The 19,030-nt window shown below is 38.0% G+C and overlaps 1 protein-coding gene across 20 annotated transcripts in view; it reads right to left on the minus strand.

Moving 5' to 3' along the window:
- Positions 1-19,030, minus strand: part of MAGI2 (membrane associated guanylate kinase, WW and PDZ domain containing 2) — a 1,187,450-nt gene that overhangs the window by 78,856 nt on the left and 1,089,564 nt on the right. For 12 of the 20 annotated variants that reach the window (XM_073328600.1, XM_073328598.1, XM_073328606.1 and 9 more), the window contains 4 exons: positions 16,529-16,623; positions 9,738-9,930; positions 8,310-8,396; positions 4,919-5,167 (listed from right to left, as the gene is read on the minus strand). In XM_073328600.1, the coding sequence (XP_073184701.1) occupies positions 4,919-5,167; positions 8,310-8,396; positions 9,738-9,930; positions 16,529-16,623 (624 nt within the window). The remainder of the gene's footprint in view (positions 1-4,918; positions 5,168-8,309; positions 8,397-9,737; positions 9,931-16,528; positions 16,624-19,030) is intronic. The other 8 variants (XM_073328605.1, XM_073328604.1, XM_073328617.1 and 5 more) reach the window with 3 other exon arrangements.

The following is a 19,030-nucleotide window of genomic DNA, read 5'->3' on the forward strand; positions in this document are numbered from 1 at the left end:
ACTCAACTGACAGGGAAAATGACACAGAATCTTTTGAAAAACTATTACTTTGGTTCACAGATTTTTGATTAATTACATTGGTTATCTTCCTAAGAATAAACAAAAATTATACTCTTTTTCTCCAAAGAGACTCGATTTTACAACTGAATAGAACTGATCAAAGATTTTCCACTGAAACTTTTTTTTTGATGGAAAATGCTTTTTCAATTTAATGGAAATTTTCACCAAAAAATTAAGATTTTGTAAAAAATGAGTTTTTTGACCAAAAACCAAAATCTTTTCAGTTTTAAAAAGATGTTCATTTTTCAGATGCAGAAAACTGAAAAATATTAAGGTTTTGGGTTTTCAGGTTCTTGACCAAAATCAGAAAAAATGTCAATAAAAAGACATTTTGTTTAATTTTCATCTAAATTTTTCATGGCGCGGGGAAAGTATTTCCACCCAGCTCCTTGTGTAATGAACTTCACTTTGGATTTTGTAGACCTGAGACATTGACTTGTTTCAATTCAGGTCTTGACTGGTGGAGGGGCAGAATTGCTCCTAAGACTGGAATAGGCTTACTGTCTTTTACCTGCCCTATGTACATCTGCCCAGAGTCCAGAATGGTCCTTTGAGCTCAGCACTGGGTAAAGGATTTTCTCCTCGATGTATAGGTCAAACAGTGTTACTAATTTATACATTTTCATTTATCTGAATTTAAAGCATGGCTGACTTTGTGTATTACTCTGCTTTGCCCCAGTGTAATCTCTTTCACTCTACCCTTGACATCCTGCCTCCAGTCCAGCTCTGTCCCTATCTAAGAATAGTGATTTAGTGAAAGATAATCCTGCTCTGAACTAAAGAACATTCCAAGCAATGATTTGCCAAAGAAGAGAGAGAGAGAGAATATCTATGATTTTCACTGCATAGAAGAAATGTGCCATGAGTGTTGGGTGTTTTAGCAAGTACCAACTTGTCCAAGAATATACTCAGGTCTAAAGATTGCCTGGAAACTATATAATAACAATTCTGTTCCTGAATTAAGGCTATATCCTGCCCTCATTCTGTGCAGAGATCAAGAGTAGAAAACAGTCCTTAGAGCATTTGATTAATTTCTACAAAAACACAGATACATCTGGTAAACAAACAGCACCAAAGATAATTCTTATAAAGATTTTTATGAGAAAATGCAACTCAGATTGGAACAAGAACCGTGGGTCTGATTCTGGGGTACACTGGTCCCTTCATACCACCTTGCTGAGGCAAAGGGACTGTAACATAGGCCTAACTGGCTATACAGGAACAGTATAGTGGGAATCCTCCATTGAACCCTCATCAAAAAGGATGTGACTGGGGAAAAGAGATTTGTCTGGAGCAGCTCTGGCTATTCCTGGTGCTAGAATGGTCCTTTAGGCCCCTGGGAGCTAGATATAAATTACAAAAGCCTTCACGTTTTTTTAACTTACGCTGGTCCCAGAATTAGAGAGCAGCAAAGGTGCCCTAAAGCCATCTTGTCCTTGGGTCCTGTGCCAAATGCTGAGACCTGAGAATTAGACCTGAGAATCAGGGCCCATAAGCCCAACACCTGTGGCATTGGAATAATAATAATAATAATAATAACCATCATCACAAACAATTAATAATATGTGCTGCATTGTTACAGATAAGGATACAATCTGTTTGATCAATTTACAATAGAATGACACTTAAAACTCACACTACTACATATGACCAAGTAGCTGTTCCTCCAGGATTTACAGTAATTTATTTTTCGTAAAATAGAATTTTAACTGGGAATTAAGACTAAGGAGAATGTTATCATTGCACTATTAATGTTACACTTCCAAATGGTCAAACCTTACAGTCCAGTCTGGCAGAGTGAAGAAAAAAATAAAGAGAAAGTAAAAAGAAAAGGAGTACTTGTGGCACCTTAGAGACTAACCAATTTATTTGAGCATGAGCTTTTCACTTCAAGTTAGCTGTAGCTCATGAAAGCTCATGCTCAAATAAATTGGTTAGTCTCTAAGGTGCCACAAGTCCTCCTTTTCTTTTTGCGAATACAGACTAACTCGGCTGTTACTCTGAAAAGAGAAAGTAGGTGCCAGAAATCCGTAATTAAATGTAGAAAATATTCAGTCCCTCTATCATCCTGACGGTTATGCCCAATGAGACTATTCCTTGGATTGTTCTTTTTCTAGGCACTGGCTCTCCCAATTGACCATAAAACACAGTACTTTATTTGAAAGAATAAAACTAGAGACAATGACTATTTGATACTACAGACTATTCCCTTCCAGACCTATTTCACTGAAGGGTTTTAATTCTACCATGGTTGGCTTAAAATGAATACATTAACATTAACTGCATACATTTAAATATTGATCCAAGCCATGCTTTGTGTAATACGGTGGTATATCATCTAGTTAATACTTTCATGCTGTTAGTACGCTTTGCACTCTTGCTCAACATGTTAATCACTTTGTCCAAATAAATATGTGGTGTAAAAAATAGATGGTTGCTAATGCTTCCCTATTAAAATTTTAGTGGAGCTAAATGATTGGTAACCTGCTTCCATTACTGACTGGAGTGTTATCTTGTATCCTTTTCAGTTTGTTTATTTCACCACAGTTTCAAGATCCTTTACTTAATCTAAGCATTGAAAGGGAATGTTTCTCTTCAATCTATCACTGTCTATTTCAAACTTGTGATGCTTTTTTTTAAATGGACATGATCTGGGAACTGCTCAAGTTCATAGAGGTTTGATACAATTACTATTTTAATGAGTTAATTTCTCATCTCAACATCTGACCCCCCTCTTCATCTACTCTTGAAGCGCTTCAATTAATGCTAAATTTCCAGTAGCTACACATTTTTGTTCCAGGGAATTTGATCACTTTGACTCCGCTCTCTACTGTCTCCTGAAGGGTTGCATTTGAAATATTTCTCACTGCACTTCTGAGAATACCTTTCAATTAATTCTTTATAATTAAAAATGTATTGTAATTAACTGTGTAGTATATATGCATATCAGTGCCCTCCACTTGATAGAATCATGACCACTCTACTGTGGGTCATACACCCTATTACCTACAGGAAATTCTCCATTAACTCCAGTGACTAGTGACCTGGGTTTTGGAACAGAAGTATTGTTTTTTTCCCATCTGCCACCATGAAGTTCCTGTTAGCCATGATGTACAACAAAACGATAACTATGGAGTCATACCTGGCTGACTGGCTATGGTTTTGTAACAGTATGAATTTTGAGGATCCTACTGAATTTAACAAAAAAGTTGATTTGAAATAGTATGAAGAATATTATAAATGCTTGACCATGAAATGTTGTGAATATACTTTGCATGATCACTTTCCATTGTGAAATTATAGGACTCTTCCAGTACTTCTTTAACTTGCATTTATTTTATCAGATTGAAACAGATAAATACATTGGAGGGGCTCAGAAAGGGGGAATTGTCATTAATTTCCTCAGAAAACAGTTTTGGAAAATGGGGGGAAAAAGCAGTTCAAATGGGCCATTTGGTCACAGGGGAAGGGCTCAGTTTAGTCTGCAACCTGCAAACTAGGTAGCAAATATTCTCATGGGGCTTGATTTTTAGAAGTATTGAGAATCCACAACTTCACTTGAACTCCATGGAAGCTACAGGTGCTGATCACCTGGGAAAGTGAGACCCTGCCAGGGGCTTCTGGCATACAAGGGCAAAATGTTAAGTCACCATCACACTATAGCTCTGGAGGCAGAAGTTGAGCTATGATCACTAATCGTCTGATTCTGCCACCCTTTTCTCACTGAGTAGTCCCATTGATTACAGAAATCAGCCCCTCTTTATCTCTCTCCACCGCAAAGCATTCCAGTAGCTTGAGCAATGTCCTATAGGCAGGTTCAGTAAAGCATATGTGAAAAGTCCATTTTTATTGCATGTGTCCTATGCTTTGTATCTAGCATTAATAAATGTTGTCATTATAACTCTATGACGCTATGTTGTATTAATAATAATAGGGCCAGATTCTCAGCTGGAGTGAATTGGTATAACTCTGGATCTATGGTAATTGACATTTGATAAGAATCTGTCCCATAATAGTTAGCTTTTATATTAATAAGAGGTATCCTTGCAGGGTGGCCTTGGGAGGGATAGTGCTCTTTGAATCGTATTAGTTGGGCAGATAAGTGAGTGTTTGAGACAAAGTTGTTCTCCATGTCCACTGAAGGCAGGACAGAAAGTAATGGGCTTAATCTGCAGCAAGGGAGATTTAGGTTTAAGTTCTGGAATAGGCTTTCAAGGGAGGGTGAGGAATCACCATCATTGGAAGTTTTTAAGAACAGGCTGGCAAACACCTGTCAGGGATGGTCTAGGTATGCTAGGTCCTGCCTCAGTGCAGGGGGCTGGACTTGATGTCTTCTCAAGGTCCTTTCCATCCCTACATTTCTATGATTCTTAACCCCAAAGGACAGAATAACCTTTCTTCCTATGCATACCATGGCAGGGATACTGTTCCCCAGGGAAGCAACTTTTATCATCTCTTAGGGCTTGTCTACACTACCGCTTAAGTCGATGTAATTTACGCAGCTTAGGGATGTGAGAAAACCAGCCCCCTGAGCGACATAAGTTACGTGGACTTAAAGCGATGTCTACACCACGCTATGTCAGCAGGAGACGCTCTCCCATTGATGTAGCTTCCACCTCTTGCTGAGGTGGAGTAATTATGTTGATGGGACAGAACTGGTGCATCTTCACCAGATGTGCTACATTGGTGCAGCTCCATTGATGCAGCTGTGCCGAGATAGCGTGGTAGTGAAGACAAGCCCTAGAACTACAAACTCTTCTGCCAGACAAGTGACGAACGCATATGGTATTAGGTGTCGGATTTTTTCACTCCATTCAAACTTGAAGAAACAACAGGTGGTAGGTAGGCCTTTACTTACTTATTGTAGATCCAGATTCAGGCCTGTTCAAAGAGCTGATGATAACAAAGCCAAACCCTTCATTCTCTTTCCGGTGGATGACAACATCACTGGTTTGTAAGCTGTGTGAAGTAAAGCCCTCTGGTTGTGTAGCATTACTACTAGATGCAGCATGATTACTGTTAGCATAAGCAGCATAGTCACTTCTAGGAGAACTGTGGTGTGTAGACACTGAACCTGGGCTTCTGCCATTTTCTGGGCAAGGGTCTCCTAAAATATAAATCATATAAGTATTACAGTTTAACTTGTTCAGTGACTTTATCAGTTACTGTACCTTTGCTAATGCAACATGAATACAACTGGCTGTTTATATTACAGAAAGGAAACATAACAGATGTGAAAGAACTGGAATCTACCTGATTGTGCAAGCATTCAAGGGAAATCAGATAAAGCAAACATAAACACAAACTCCTATTCTGCTCCACAGAGAAGAGAGGAATCTGTTGTAAGAAACAATACAAAGCTGTACAGCAAAGAAAGTTAACAAGAGCTATTCAATTAGCTGATCTGTCATCTAGGGGAAAAATTGGCTGTCTAATCCAATACTAAATTATTTTGTCTTTGGATTAAAAGAATTTAAGCAGGCAGCTAATACAGAATAATTTGGATTAGCTTTATAATTTTCCTCTTATAAACTGATTAGCATAATCAAAAGATGTTTATGGAATGGAGGAGCAATACAATGAAAAATAATCACAATTAATTATTCTGTTGCTGCCTCCATAGTTACAATGCTCATTTAGAAGTTTTAAAGATGCTCTTACATGCAGAGTTAAAATGATCAGAAGGACAAATGAAGTCCATTAACCTTTTAGCTGTGGCTTTATAGTTTGTAAAAGCAGAGAGGACGAGAAATTTTGCACGATTAAGCACCTCCTCATACAAACATTGCTGGCAGTCAGTAACTGTAAATAATTAAGTGATGCTTGTACATGGAAAAAAATGTACTTATATTCATTGCAGACCTTTTGTTTCAGATGAATCATACCTATATAGTAATATAATATAGTAGTTTCAGATAAATATACAATGGATGTTTTCTGCCCCTAGCAGTAATAGTGGTGCAGTCATACTACAAAATATCTGACAAGCTTCACATTCCGCCCCCCCAGAGGTCCCAAAAAAGTTTACAAGTTAAAAGTTCCAAGTCTGAAATCTATTTTCTGAATAAAATAAGCAGGATCCAAGGACAAACTATTATTTTCTCAGGCAGGTAAGTGTGTCCTTTAACAGTCCTTGTGCAACTTTGAAATAGAGTGATTAGGGAGAGTAACAAGGAGGAAAACTAAACAATTATTGTGCCACTACATTAGAATACCAAATCTCTGAGAGTTATTGGACCCCATCTGCAACTAAATGCCATAGTCAAAGACAAGAGAGATCACATTTTCTAACTGTCATGTTTTAGAAGGTTGACTCTGTATATGTATACTGTGTATGTCAGTTTGGCTGTAACAAAAAGAAAATGATCTTACTGCCCTGCATTATCAGGAGCAGACTGTTATAAATGAATGCCAGAGAGTCTCATTAACTACACAAAAAGAATGAAAACGGAGGAAGAGCAAATTTTAGATGGCTGTTAGATTTTCTTCTCTTTATTCTGAAACATATTCATCAGAATTTTTTTTTTGCTTGCTCTGCCTGCAAAGAAATGGCAGTTTAATTTCTATTTCCTCTGAAACATCACTTTTTTCTAACAAAGCAGGTTTCAGGAACTCAAGTTTGGTAATTCTTTACCTCAGTTCTTGAGAAAGAGGACATCTAAGATTCTGAGACAGAGCTGTGCAAAATAAATCAAATCTCAAGCCCATTTGGAAGACATTTTCTAACCCTGGCCTGTGCTAGCAAATGGTTTGGGCTGAGGTTGTCTGCCCAGATCAGAAGCTGGTTAACCTCATTTCTATCCCACCTCCTAGCAAAATCCTTGAAAACATAGACGGAAGCAAGGGTCTGATGGCCTTGAAACTTAGAGGTAAGGGGTTCCCCTTGGAGGCTAATGTTTTTCTAAAACCTGTGAACCAAACTGCTGGGCTCTGTTTGAAACCTGAACCCAGCGAGATTTGCACAGCCCTAGTCTTGACTCTGTAGTTTGAGAGTGTATTGGGACCATCTGAGGATGTCTTTTCTTCCTAAGGCCTTTCCTCTATGCCCAAGCTGTTTATTCACCCAATATTGCCTATGGCTTGTTCTTTCTTCATTCTTTATTTTCCTTTTCTTTTTTTTTTTTTTGTAGAGGAAGGCAAGCTTTCTAATCACTCCTATGCCTGATTTCCACAACCCCAAAGACATTCACAGCCAGGACATGAACAGATCAACCCAAGAAAGTACAAACATATGTGTAAATGTCAGTTTTTTAAAATACCACGTTCAAAATTAACCTTTCCTTTGTTATGTAAGGGTCCACCTTTTTTAAAAAAGAATGATTTATTTCTATAGTTTTCTTTTGCAAATTCTAGTTTTCTTTATATTTTACCTGCATATTTCTGACTGTTACTTATATTAAGAATATTTTCACTATGGAAAGGTAGGGCATATTCTCCTCTTAGTCAAGCTGGTGTAACACCCTTGACCACAATGAAATTGCCTTGGTTTAATTTTGATGAGAATCTGATCCATTGCATAGAAAAAGGAATAGAAAAATCACACTAATTTGAAATTGGATATACAGTAAATTAGGTTCTAATTCTGCAAGTTACATGTGGGTAGACTATTATTCCTGCATGTTATAAATGTCAGGATCAGGACCTTAATGTTGTGCATCAATATGAAAATAAAGAACAACAAAACTGCAAGACTAGTAAAAATTGTAGGACAAATGTTTCTGCAAATCTAGTATTTGTTAACAGCAACATAAGGAAAGCCCAAGTTCTCCATATTACACATACTCAGAACCAAGAACTTCATTTTAATCCTATCAGCCTTAGGTGAGGATGTATGCCAGTACCTTTGTACTGATTTTGCATTTTTCAGTTCATGTAAATAATGCTACATTTTTGTTTAAAGATAACATTCAATACATCACATCAATCTAAAAACTTGTACAGCTTCATAAGCAGTTAAACAATGAGTCATACACTATATTTCAGAGAGTGTCACTATCAAGGCTAAAGAATAATCCAGGATGTTTTAGTAGCTTGATTCAATTTCTGTGTCAGGAGTCCTGTGATTAATAGAAACTCTTAAAAAGTTCCTTACATAATGTAAGGCAACCAACCACCAAAGGATGATAACTATGCTGTCTGTACTAACTCTTGTAATTATTATTCTTGTCTACAGTCCAGTTTCCATAGAGGCTGATAAAATCTACTAACCCTTAGGAAACTAACGAATCCCCACATGTTCAGTATTTTACCTTGGTAACTGGCCATTTTCCTAGGGTTTGGGGAGCTTCTAGGGGGCGTTGAGCCAGGTTGGAGGGAGGATTTCTGGCTGCAGGATTCTAGAGTTAACAGAAGAAAGTCAGTCCCGAGATAGGGAAGATGGACAGTGACCTGACAGCGTGCCAGAGACGGGAAATGGGGAGTATGAACAACAATAAGTGGGTTAGGAGCATGAGGTTGCTGGACTGCTGGGGTGGGCAGGAAGGGGAAGGCAAAGGCTAAGGAGGTGGAGCAGGAAAAGAGAAAGGGCTCCTTGGTGGATGGAGAGGGAGAAGACAGAAGGGGCCGATGACATGTTTACTAATTTCTGATCACTCATTAAAGTGCCCTAATGATGAGCCTGTTCTAAGGGTTATATTAGATTATTAAACTTCATTCACATAAGCAAAGAGTTTAACTGAATGAGAACAGATTCACTCATTAAAAACTCTTGTTAAATAGATGCTGCCAGGATATATTTAGAAAAAATCTCCTCTGTGTTACCAGTAACACCTTAGATGGTCAAGACTGAAAGAATTGAAAATGTCTCATCTGCTTTATGCAGTGTTGTTGTAGCCGTGTACTGCGTCAGTCCCAGGATATTACAAAAAAAAAAGTGGATGAGGTAATATCTTTTATTGGACTAACTTCTGTTGGTGAGAGAGACAAGCTTTTGAGCTACTCTCTTAGTACCTTTCCCAGACCTGAAGACAAACTCTGGGTAGCTCAAAAGCTCATCTCTCTTACCAACAGATATTACCTCACCCATCTTGTCTCTCTAATTTTCTTTACACTATTAATCCTGTTTATCTTCTGCACTTTCTGCTTGGAAATGGAAACCAGACTGCCCTGTTTCTAGTCATTATTTATATAGCACTAAAAGACTTGAGATGGTTTCCTTTGAAGTCAGTGGCAAAACTCCCATTAACTTCAGTGGCAGCAGGACTGGGCTCAGAACATGTCAAAGCAACGGAAGGAATTCCTGCCCTAAAGAGCTTACAATCTGCAAGCCTTTTCCTGCTTGCTTTACTCACACCAATGACTTCAATAAGACCACTCAGATAAGTAATACGAGCACCCTTTGGTCCTAACATGGCACAAGTAGGGACAATACAGGAGAACATAGTATGGAACAAACACAGAGTCACTCATGATCTTTACAGCAGGATTGTCACTCTTACTTCCTGGTTCTCTAGGAATCAGGCACAACGTTGCAATGTTTGTCTCACAAACACTGCCAGGGAATGTTGAAGGACAAAGGTTTTCCAAGACTTAATTCTTTAAATAATAAAAAAAAAATGATTATAAAGTTAGTTTTTGTTAAAACTTTTTCTTTTTTAAAAAAGCATTACCTAAATTACTGCCCCCTTTATTGACAGCTCTTGGTTAGTTTTTCTGTATTTCCCTTTTTATTAACATACCTATAGATAGCACCTTTCTTCTCACAGTAAGATTCACTTGCCCATTTCGGGCTGCATTATGCATGAGATCAATCACGTATCGGTGGGTTTTGCCAGCCACTGGGATCCCATCTACATACACCAACTCATCACCAGGATGTAGACGACCATCTCTGTCTGCAGAACCCATTGCAATTACTGCTCCAATCAGAATCTAGATAGTGAAACAAATGGGAACGTTAAATACATTCAGGGTGTTGCTGGAGGTTCACTGGGTAACATTTTTTCCCTTTCAGTTAAAATTTAATTAATGCTCCCAAAAGGCATTGGGTGGCACTGTGCTACTGCTCTTTGAATGAGAACAAAACCCTGATCACTCAGGATCATTTAAAGATGCCATTCTGTTTTCCACAAGAGATGGAGTGATAAACCTGAGAATTCTAGCATTACTGCAACATTGGCTAGCTACACTTTAAGTCTTTAAATCAAGATTGTATGTCTAAGGGCTTGTCTATATACTTACGGCTATATCGGCATTGCTGTGATCGATGCAGCAGTGTCAATTTAGCAGGTCTGGTGAAGACCTGCTAAGTCAATGGCAGAGCGCTCTCCTGTTGACTCCTGTACTCCCCGAGAAGAGTAAGGGAAGTCAGCAGGAGAGCATCTCCTGTCAACACGGTACAGTGTAGACACTGCAGTAAGTGGATCTAGCTATGTCTACTTCAGTTACATTAGTCACATAACTGAAGTAGTGTAACTTAGATCGATTTACCATGGTAGCTAAGAGAGCTACTCTAGTTTGACAACACGCTATTGGGTTTGATGCAGGAATTACTGGGTGAAGTTCTATGGTCTGTGTTATGCAGGAAGTCAGACTAGATGAACATAATGGTTGTGTTTAGCCATCAAATCTGTGAATCTATATTTTGTCCACCTATGTTCCCTGACTGCTGTGTTCTATAAAATAGTTTGATATATTTAATCTCAAAGGTGTTTACCTGAATTTCAGTAGTGATGTGAATTGATCCCTAGTTAGCAAACTACTTTGGGATCCTTTGGTAAGAAAGTTGCTGTATCAGGCATTTCTGCTGATAAAAAACAGTTAAGGAGTAACTGACTGGCAAAAAGAGAAGAAGAGGAGAAATGTCAACTTTTTCTGTGCAGATGGAGTTTTTAAATGGAGGACATGCTCAAATGTACATTTAAAATCAACTTGTTTTAGACAGATAAACCCAGTAAAAAGGAACATTCAAAGATTTCTAATGAATTTTTCCAGACATATATTTTTTTCCATGATATGTTCGGGATAAAAATCAAGGTTAAATCAAACAAAACCTGAATTCCCTGAAAAGATTTGTATGTTTAAATTATTCACAAAGTTATTTCCTGATTTTTCTTTCTTTCGTTTAGGTTTTTGGTAAACAAAGAATGATGGCTTCAGATGGAAAAGTAGCGATGTGGGGTATCTGCTTAAAAGTTAACACAGCCTGAGGCTGTCTTAACTCTTGATCAGTGCCCTCTTTAGGTAACAAGGGAGAGAAGCCAGCAAGGGAACTTGTAAACATGAGGAACAACTGCAAGGGCCAGAAGGTGGTGCAGAGGCATAGGATGAGTGTTTCTATATGGGTGGTCTTGGCTTCTGATGGATACACAGAGGTCTGCAGGGCCTGGCAGCAAACCTCCGCAAACCTAATGGAAGAGCTTTCAGAGGAAACTTCATGTGGGGAACTTTGCAGAATTTTCCTCTCTCTCTCTGGCCCTCCCCTGGGGCAATCTTTTGCTTCCAAAATGTACAGGGGATGGGGGAAAGCCATAGCATTCTCCTTCTTCCTGATGTTCTTAGATACCCGTTAAGTAGTGCCAAGCAGAGTTACCAGAGATTTTCATTCTGTGCTTCAAAAGGCTGAAAGAATATACCTCAAAGTTTGGATACTACTTTGTACAAAACCCAGCTATAAAATATACATTTATGCTCCTTTACTGTATATAAATATATATTTATGATCCTTTATGCTCCTTCACAACAAAAAGCAACTCCAGGATGCATTGAGATAGATTCCCACAAAGTATTCTCAAAACATTTTGATTTTGTGCCTCTACCAAGTAATGATTTGTAGCTAGTTATCTAAAACAGAAATGTCTATGAACTCACTGTAGCTTGGCAGCTTTTTATGGGGGAAAACTTGCTCCTTTGTTTGTATACTGAATATATTTCATTCGCTTTAAATCTGATTCTAAGCAGATAAAGCACTGAACAGTATCTTGACGGCAGCTGCACAGTAAGCAGAGGTTTTCACTGAGCTGTCCACAATGACACCACCATTCATTTATAATTAGAAGTACTGAAAATGATTTCTTCCAGTGTACATTACCTTGCTTTTGTCAATGTGGTATTTCATCTGCCATTGCAATGGCCACCCACCTAGCTTTTTAAAGTTCCTCTCATGCTCCTAACAGTCTTTCCTAGTCTTGACTATGCTAAATAATGTTGTCTCCTCTGAAAATTTTGCTACTCTTTGTTCACTCTCTTTCAGATAATTAATACATTTAAGCGCCAATCCTACAATTCACTGTGCCCATCTAATCCACCACTCAGTGTACATTCCTCTGCCATGAATGATCCATAGAAGGATACGATTCTTTTACTGGCCACAGCTACAGGGGGAAGGGGGAAAGAGAGGTGTCTTTAGCTCAAGCTGTAGGAACTCAGGCTTTTAGCTCTAGAAATCCCTAGTTCAGTCCACGGGGCTCTGCACAGGCTCGCTGCTTCCCCTACTTGCAGTGAATGCTGGGACTGGGTTGTTTAAAAAAGGTCACATTATGACATAATGGGAGCCATATGCAATAACATGGATCCTAGTTTAGAACCTGGAGATGACCCACTGTTAACTTTTTGCTATGTTGAAAATCAATAATTTATTCCTACTCTTTGTTTTATGTGTTTTATCTAGTGTCTCTCACCTCACGACTACTTAATTTCCTTAATAGTTATAAACTCTGCAAACAGAAAACAAACTGAAAAATATCAAGCATTTAATGACATTTGTGTCATCCTTTCAGAATGATACTGACTGGAATGTCTGTGGGGGCAGTCTGACAAAATTATCAGAGATAAGGGATGGATCGCAGAGAAAACCATTAATTTCAGCTATTGCTTGATGGTAATAAAATTTACTTTAAAAAATCTCCCAAATGTTGACCTGTTGAGATTAACAGTATTTGTGAGAGTGTTTTGGCCTAGTGGTCTGAGAATGAAATTAGAAGCCAGCAACTCATAACTGTTAACCCCTGCTTTGACACTAAGTCCCACTGTGATTTTTTTGGGCACATCATTTCGTTTCTCTCTCATTTTCCCCATCTGTAAATGGCTACTTCATAGGTTCTTTGTACGGTTTAATTAAATAATATATGTAAAGTGAAGAGGAAGAGGAAAAGTGCTTAGTATTATCCACTTCACTAATGGGTTCATGATGTTGAGTTCAAGTTGCCTGAATGCATCCAAAATATTTTCCCTGTCTGGAACAGTACTAAATATCTTAGTGCCTTCAGCAGGGTTCTGAATGTGGTGGTCAATTTCAGAATATCTGGCCACATTCATTGATGGTTCACCAGAGTAAGTTAGGCACAATTTGGGGTATGTGTCTCTGGAGTGTGTACCTGTTACAGTTCATTGTCAGTACAAGCATATCTTAAGCTCCTCGCTAATCACTAGCAGATGTGGTAGATGCATATAGGGGTATGGTCTTGGATACTGACATTTGGGAGTTGACTGGAGTTGATACTGATTGGAATTGGCGTAGCCACACCTAGTGTTATCTAGCAGAGGTGTCTAAATGTAACTCCTCCTCTCTACTTTAAAGTGTCTTTGTGCTCATGAGCAAGGAAAGTGGAGTACTCCAATCCTATCTGTCAAATGAATTATATACCCTGAAGCAAACTCTGTTATGGTCCTATTAAACTGTTTGCATCATCACTTTTTAAAACTTTATGTGGAATTTGCTTTTTCTTATTCCCTTATGCTGACAAATCCAATACTCCCTTTTAAAAACAAAACCACAAAGACAAAAGGTAATTAAAGCTTCTTTTTGTTCTATGTTACCTGAGCGCACAGCAGGAAAGCTGAAAAAAAAAACATTTCAAAGTATCTCACTGCTTGGTTCATGGGAAGTGAGGGGGTTTGCAGGACAAACATAAGCTGTGCCTCTCCTTGTTTAGAGGTGAGAGGCATGGGTGGGTACACCTGAGCTGTGAATGGGGGAGAAGCGAACAGCAAAGGAGAGAAAAATTAGATCTGAAATATGTTTTATTATGAATGCACATTATGTAGAAACAGAGTGTCTTCTTCACAAATGCTGCGTTTGTATGACGAAAAAAGAAGACAAACATCCTAGACAGCATGGATTTTGAGTGTTGTTTGAGTGACGACACTTTCTCTAGGTAATAGATAAAAATTTTAAAAGCCCCTAAGCCTTGTTTTCAAAAATGACTTTGGCATTGAGAAGACTAAGTCCCAATGACTTTCGATGAGACTTAGGCTCCTAAATTGCTTTTGAAAATGGAATCTAGGCTTCCAATTCACTAGGATGCTTTTTGAAAATTTCTCCCCAATGTATTTATGCTAAAATATGCTCTGTGTGTTTGTCAGTATATGGTGTATTGCTTTTAGAATATGATGCATATATTTCAGTATACAGAAGGCACCCTTAAAATGTCAATATTTCTCACATTTATCAATATTTCATTTCTTCACACAAAGCGCAGTCACCCTGTGAAACTTGTTGCCGGGGTTGTTGTGAAGGCCCAAACTATAACTGGGTTCAGAAAAGAATTAGATAACTTCCTGGAGGATAGGTCCATCAATGGTTATTAGCCAAGATGGTCAGGGACACAACCCCATTCTCTGGATGTCCCTAAGCCTCTGACTGACAGAAGCTGGAACTGGACGACAGGGGATGGATCTCTCAGTAACTGCCCTATTCTATTCATTCCCTCTGAAGTATTGGCAGCAGGCACTACTGGAACACAGGATAATGGGCTGGATGGATCATTGGTCTGACCCAGTATGTCCATTGTTATGTTCTTATCAATTCTTGCCCCATAGTGGTAAATGCAATAACACACTTATTTCTTATTTGAAATATAGTAAATAATTTTGGTTTCTCAGATACCACCATCGGACAAGTGTTAACATTTTAATGGCTATCATTTTATTTTGTACAGATTTGAATAAATGACATGTAAATCTATATTTAGGTTTTTCTAAGAAAGATGTCACTGTTGTATATAAGCAACATAGAATAAATAGTTGGTTATTGTATATCGTTTTATCAGTGTTGGTTTGGGATGGCTACATCAGTCCTGAGTGGCAAGGCTATGACTGAGTCATGCAGGTCACTCCAAATAAGTTCAATTAAAAATAAATCATATGCTCCACCACATAATCATATATTGAATATATGCCACATATATTACAAAAAAGGATAATAAAAGATTTTAGAGAATTTTTAAAATTGTATGTGTGTTCTATTTTGAGTATTGAGTGCAGGACACTAGACCAGTAGACCTCTTGAGGTCCCTTCCAGTCCTATAATTCTTCCACCTGTAAAGCCAATGAGTCCAATAATTATGTCATTATTTAAGGTTTCGAGGCCTTGCAAGGCTAGAAGCATATGCTGGATGCCCCTTTGGAAAGGTGGGGATGTCCCCTGCCTAGTGGCATAAATCTCCCATTTCCATGCCTGATGCATCACAAGTTATTGTTTCTTAAACCTGTCAATGGTGCAGAATGAAATGGCCTGGGCTGTAGACCAAGTTACATTTGGGGGAAATTTCATATTGGGGTAGAAAAAAGGAAACCGTTCTCTAGAAAAGGCATCTATTTGCAGCTGCTCAGAAATTCTGAATATAGAAAAAATCAAGGTGGAAGTGGATTAGTGCACAGAGAGCAAGGGAAGTGGTCAAAGGAATGAGATAAAGGCATTTATCATGTATGCAGCAATTCTATGTCAATGGTACATATTTTAATATACTCTTCAGTGTTTTTTCAGTATATGACATGCTGTGATGTTTTCTAGTAAATAATTAATGCACTTAATTTAACGTGGATTTATTTTTATAGACTTTAAGGCCAGAAGGGACCACTGTGATCATCCAGTCTGCCCTTCTTTATATCCCAGGCCACAGAACTTCACCCATGCGCTCCTGTAAAAGACCCATAACCTCTGGCTGCGTTACTGAAGTCCTCAGATCATGATTTAAATATGAAGTCATGACTCAATTAAGTAAATGGTAAAACTCCCACTGGCTTTAGTGTCCAGATTTCACCAGTAGTCCATGTGTTCCCAAAGATGAATAAGGTCATTAACAGTACTCCCTAATTCCACACATTCCATATGTGTACAGTTTGTATCTACATTAACTTACTACAGTACAGCATGGTATTCATTCACACATGCTCATACAAAATTTGAATGCAAATCTACTGGTTAAACTCAATACTTGATCTTTCAGGGAAGCCAATAGTTCTCTGTAAGTCAATAATTAAAAGGGCCAAATAGCAGTCAGTTCTCTAAAAAAGGTTGCAGAGTGCACTCTTCCTAACTTAATACAAAGTGATTCACAATGACATATTTTAAGTGGAGATGCTGACAATTTGAGAGACCTGTCTTTTTCAATGGATGAACAGGAAAAAGTCTTTTTACTTGGCATTCTAAAATTCCATTCCTTTGTGACCACTGTATGAAGTGATATTTTTCTGACACTTACAAAGTTACTGAAATGATAAAATAGAAAGTCATGAAGAAACTACTTACAGGCTGTCCAGGTTCATCTCCTCCAAGGATTCTGAAGCCAAATCCAGACTCCATCCTCCGAAGATGAACATCCAGCTCCTTGTAATCTGGACCTGGTTTAAAAGGAGATCTCATTGAGTAATGTATTTTCATTTTTCCTTGAGAAACTGAATATCCCAGTGGTTAGTTCATTGGAAATGATTAATGATGGTCCTGTTAGAGCATATGGAAACTGTATTGAAAACAGTGTGTTGTACACAGACAAACAGACACAGATACTTGAATATGAAGATATCTCTAAAGATGATGGTGTGCAGTAAAGTATACTCAATCCAAACTAGAAAGTGGGTAGTATGAGGCAAATTCATAATGTCCTGCCTTCTTCCAGTGACTGCCTTTGTATTACATTTTGTGGCTCCACCATCAGCAATGGTATTTACTTTGTAACTTTAGTTTAGTTCTTCAAAACTTTAAAAGAGTAATTTGATATGGGAGATGGAGATACTTGAAAAATGATCAGCTCTAATTACAGGTCAGTAGAACTAAATAACCATTAATGAAAAGACCATTTTAGTCCACACAGGTATAAACAGTGTGCCAACGTATGTAGTGTAGCTTTACAGTATTTCAGTCTGAGATAATACACTTGATGAAGAATTTTGGTGCTAGTTGGCATTCGAAGCCCCTAAAATGAAGGGTTTGAAATGGACAGATAACACAACATTAAACTGAACAACTTTCTACTCAATTAACATTTCAGGAGCTTTATAAATCATTAAAATTCCTTTTTTTCAGATCACTGTAACTTGATGGTAAAAGTATGTTCTGTGCTGAAACTCATCATACAACCTTTCAGCTCAGGAACGCTGTGTATTTTTAAAATGAAATTACTGGAAAATCTATTCAGTTCATTTAAAAGCTACTGTTGTATAAAAAGTAATATTTAAAATTTTAGGCTTTTATGCACTCATCACAAAAAGAGAGAGGAAATGAATTTTTAAAGAAAATACAGTGAACCAGTGAGCATTCAAGAGACTGACAAGAACTGGCTGCTTAATAAAGATGGGCTTTTAATAATGGCAGGCCAGTATTTTACTCAGTACATTTGGGCTTACTTTGGGATGGTCTCCGAAGATAGCACAGTGATTAATTAGGATGGTCTCTTACAGATTTCATTATAATCCATAACTTAGGATAATGTTTTTCAAGATTTTCAACCCCATCACACCATCCAGCCCAAAACTAAAACCACAAGGGTTTAAAAAACCCAAGAAGACGCAGCCCAGTGGGTGGATGATCAAAGGTGGCTGATCTATGGGGCCCTAATTATTACAGCACCCCATCCTGGGCTAGCTATGGACTGCAGCTCAGCCTAGCATCTTCATAGCACCACATGCTATGGGCTTTCCACCTCCAGTCCCACCATTGGCAGACTCTCTGCGCTGGAGCTTGGGGGTGGGGAGAAGCATAAAACTACACATTGTGGTTCTGCACTATGCTTGCGCTGACAGAATTCGCCACAGCCCACTATGGCATATTAATGACCCCTCTATGCTGCTGGAGTGGTGTTCAGGGGATTTAGCATGCAACAGAATCTATCCCAAGGTATTTTAACATGAAGAATTGATACAAAAGAGAAGGTGTATTGACATTACGTGGAGTCAATGAGCAGCCATTGCTATTAGGTCTTCTTATATTGGGTCAGGTCCAAAATCCCTTGAAGTCAATAAGAATCTTTCTATTGACTTCAGCATGCTTTGGATCAGGCCCTAGGTGTCAATCCTATGATATGAGCCACACTCAGGGATCACTGCACTTGTGAGAATCCCCACAATTGGCAGGATGAGGACTTAAGAAATCAGGCCTTGACACCATACGCTGCAATAGTTGCTGAAGCGCTTTTATGGTCAATCATGTCAATGATTTGTGTGAAAGTAACAAAGTTCTCATATACAAATTAGGGCTGTTGATTAGTCATGGTTAACTCATGTGATTAACTCCAAAAAATTAATTGTGATTAAAAAATGTAATTGCGATTAATCGCAGTTTTAATCGCACTGTTAAACAATGGAATACCAATTAAAATTTATTAAATATTTTGGTTGTTTTTCTACATTTGCATATATATTGTATTCTGTGTTGTAATTGAAATCAAAGTGTGTATGATTTTTTATTACAAATATCTGCACTGTAAAAATGATAAACAAAAGAAATAGTATTTTTCAATTCACCTGATATTAGTACTGTAGTGCAATCTCTTTGCACGTGAAAGTGCAATTTACAAATGAAGATTTTTTTTGTTACATAACTGCACTCAAAAACAAAACAATGTAAAACTTCAGAGCCTACAAGTCCACTCAGACCTACTTTATGTTCAGCCAATCGCTAAGACAAACAAGTTTGTTTACATTTACAGGAGATAATGCTGCCCTCTTCTTATTTGCAATGTCACCAGAAAGTGAGAACAGGCATTTGCATGGCACTTTTGTAACTGGCATTGCAAGGTATTTATGTGCCAGAAAT

This window comes from Lepidochelys kempii, chromosome 1, assembly GCF_965140265.1.
Source record: "Lepidochelys kempii isolate rLepKem1 chromosome 1, rLepKem1.hap2, whole genome shotgun sequence".
In the NCBI taxonomy this organism is placed as follows: domain Eukaryota; kingdom Metazoa; phylum Chordata; order Testudines; family Cheloniidae; genus Lepidochelys; species Lepidochelys kempii.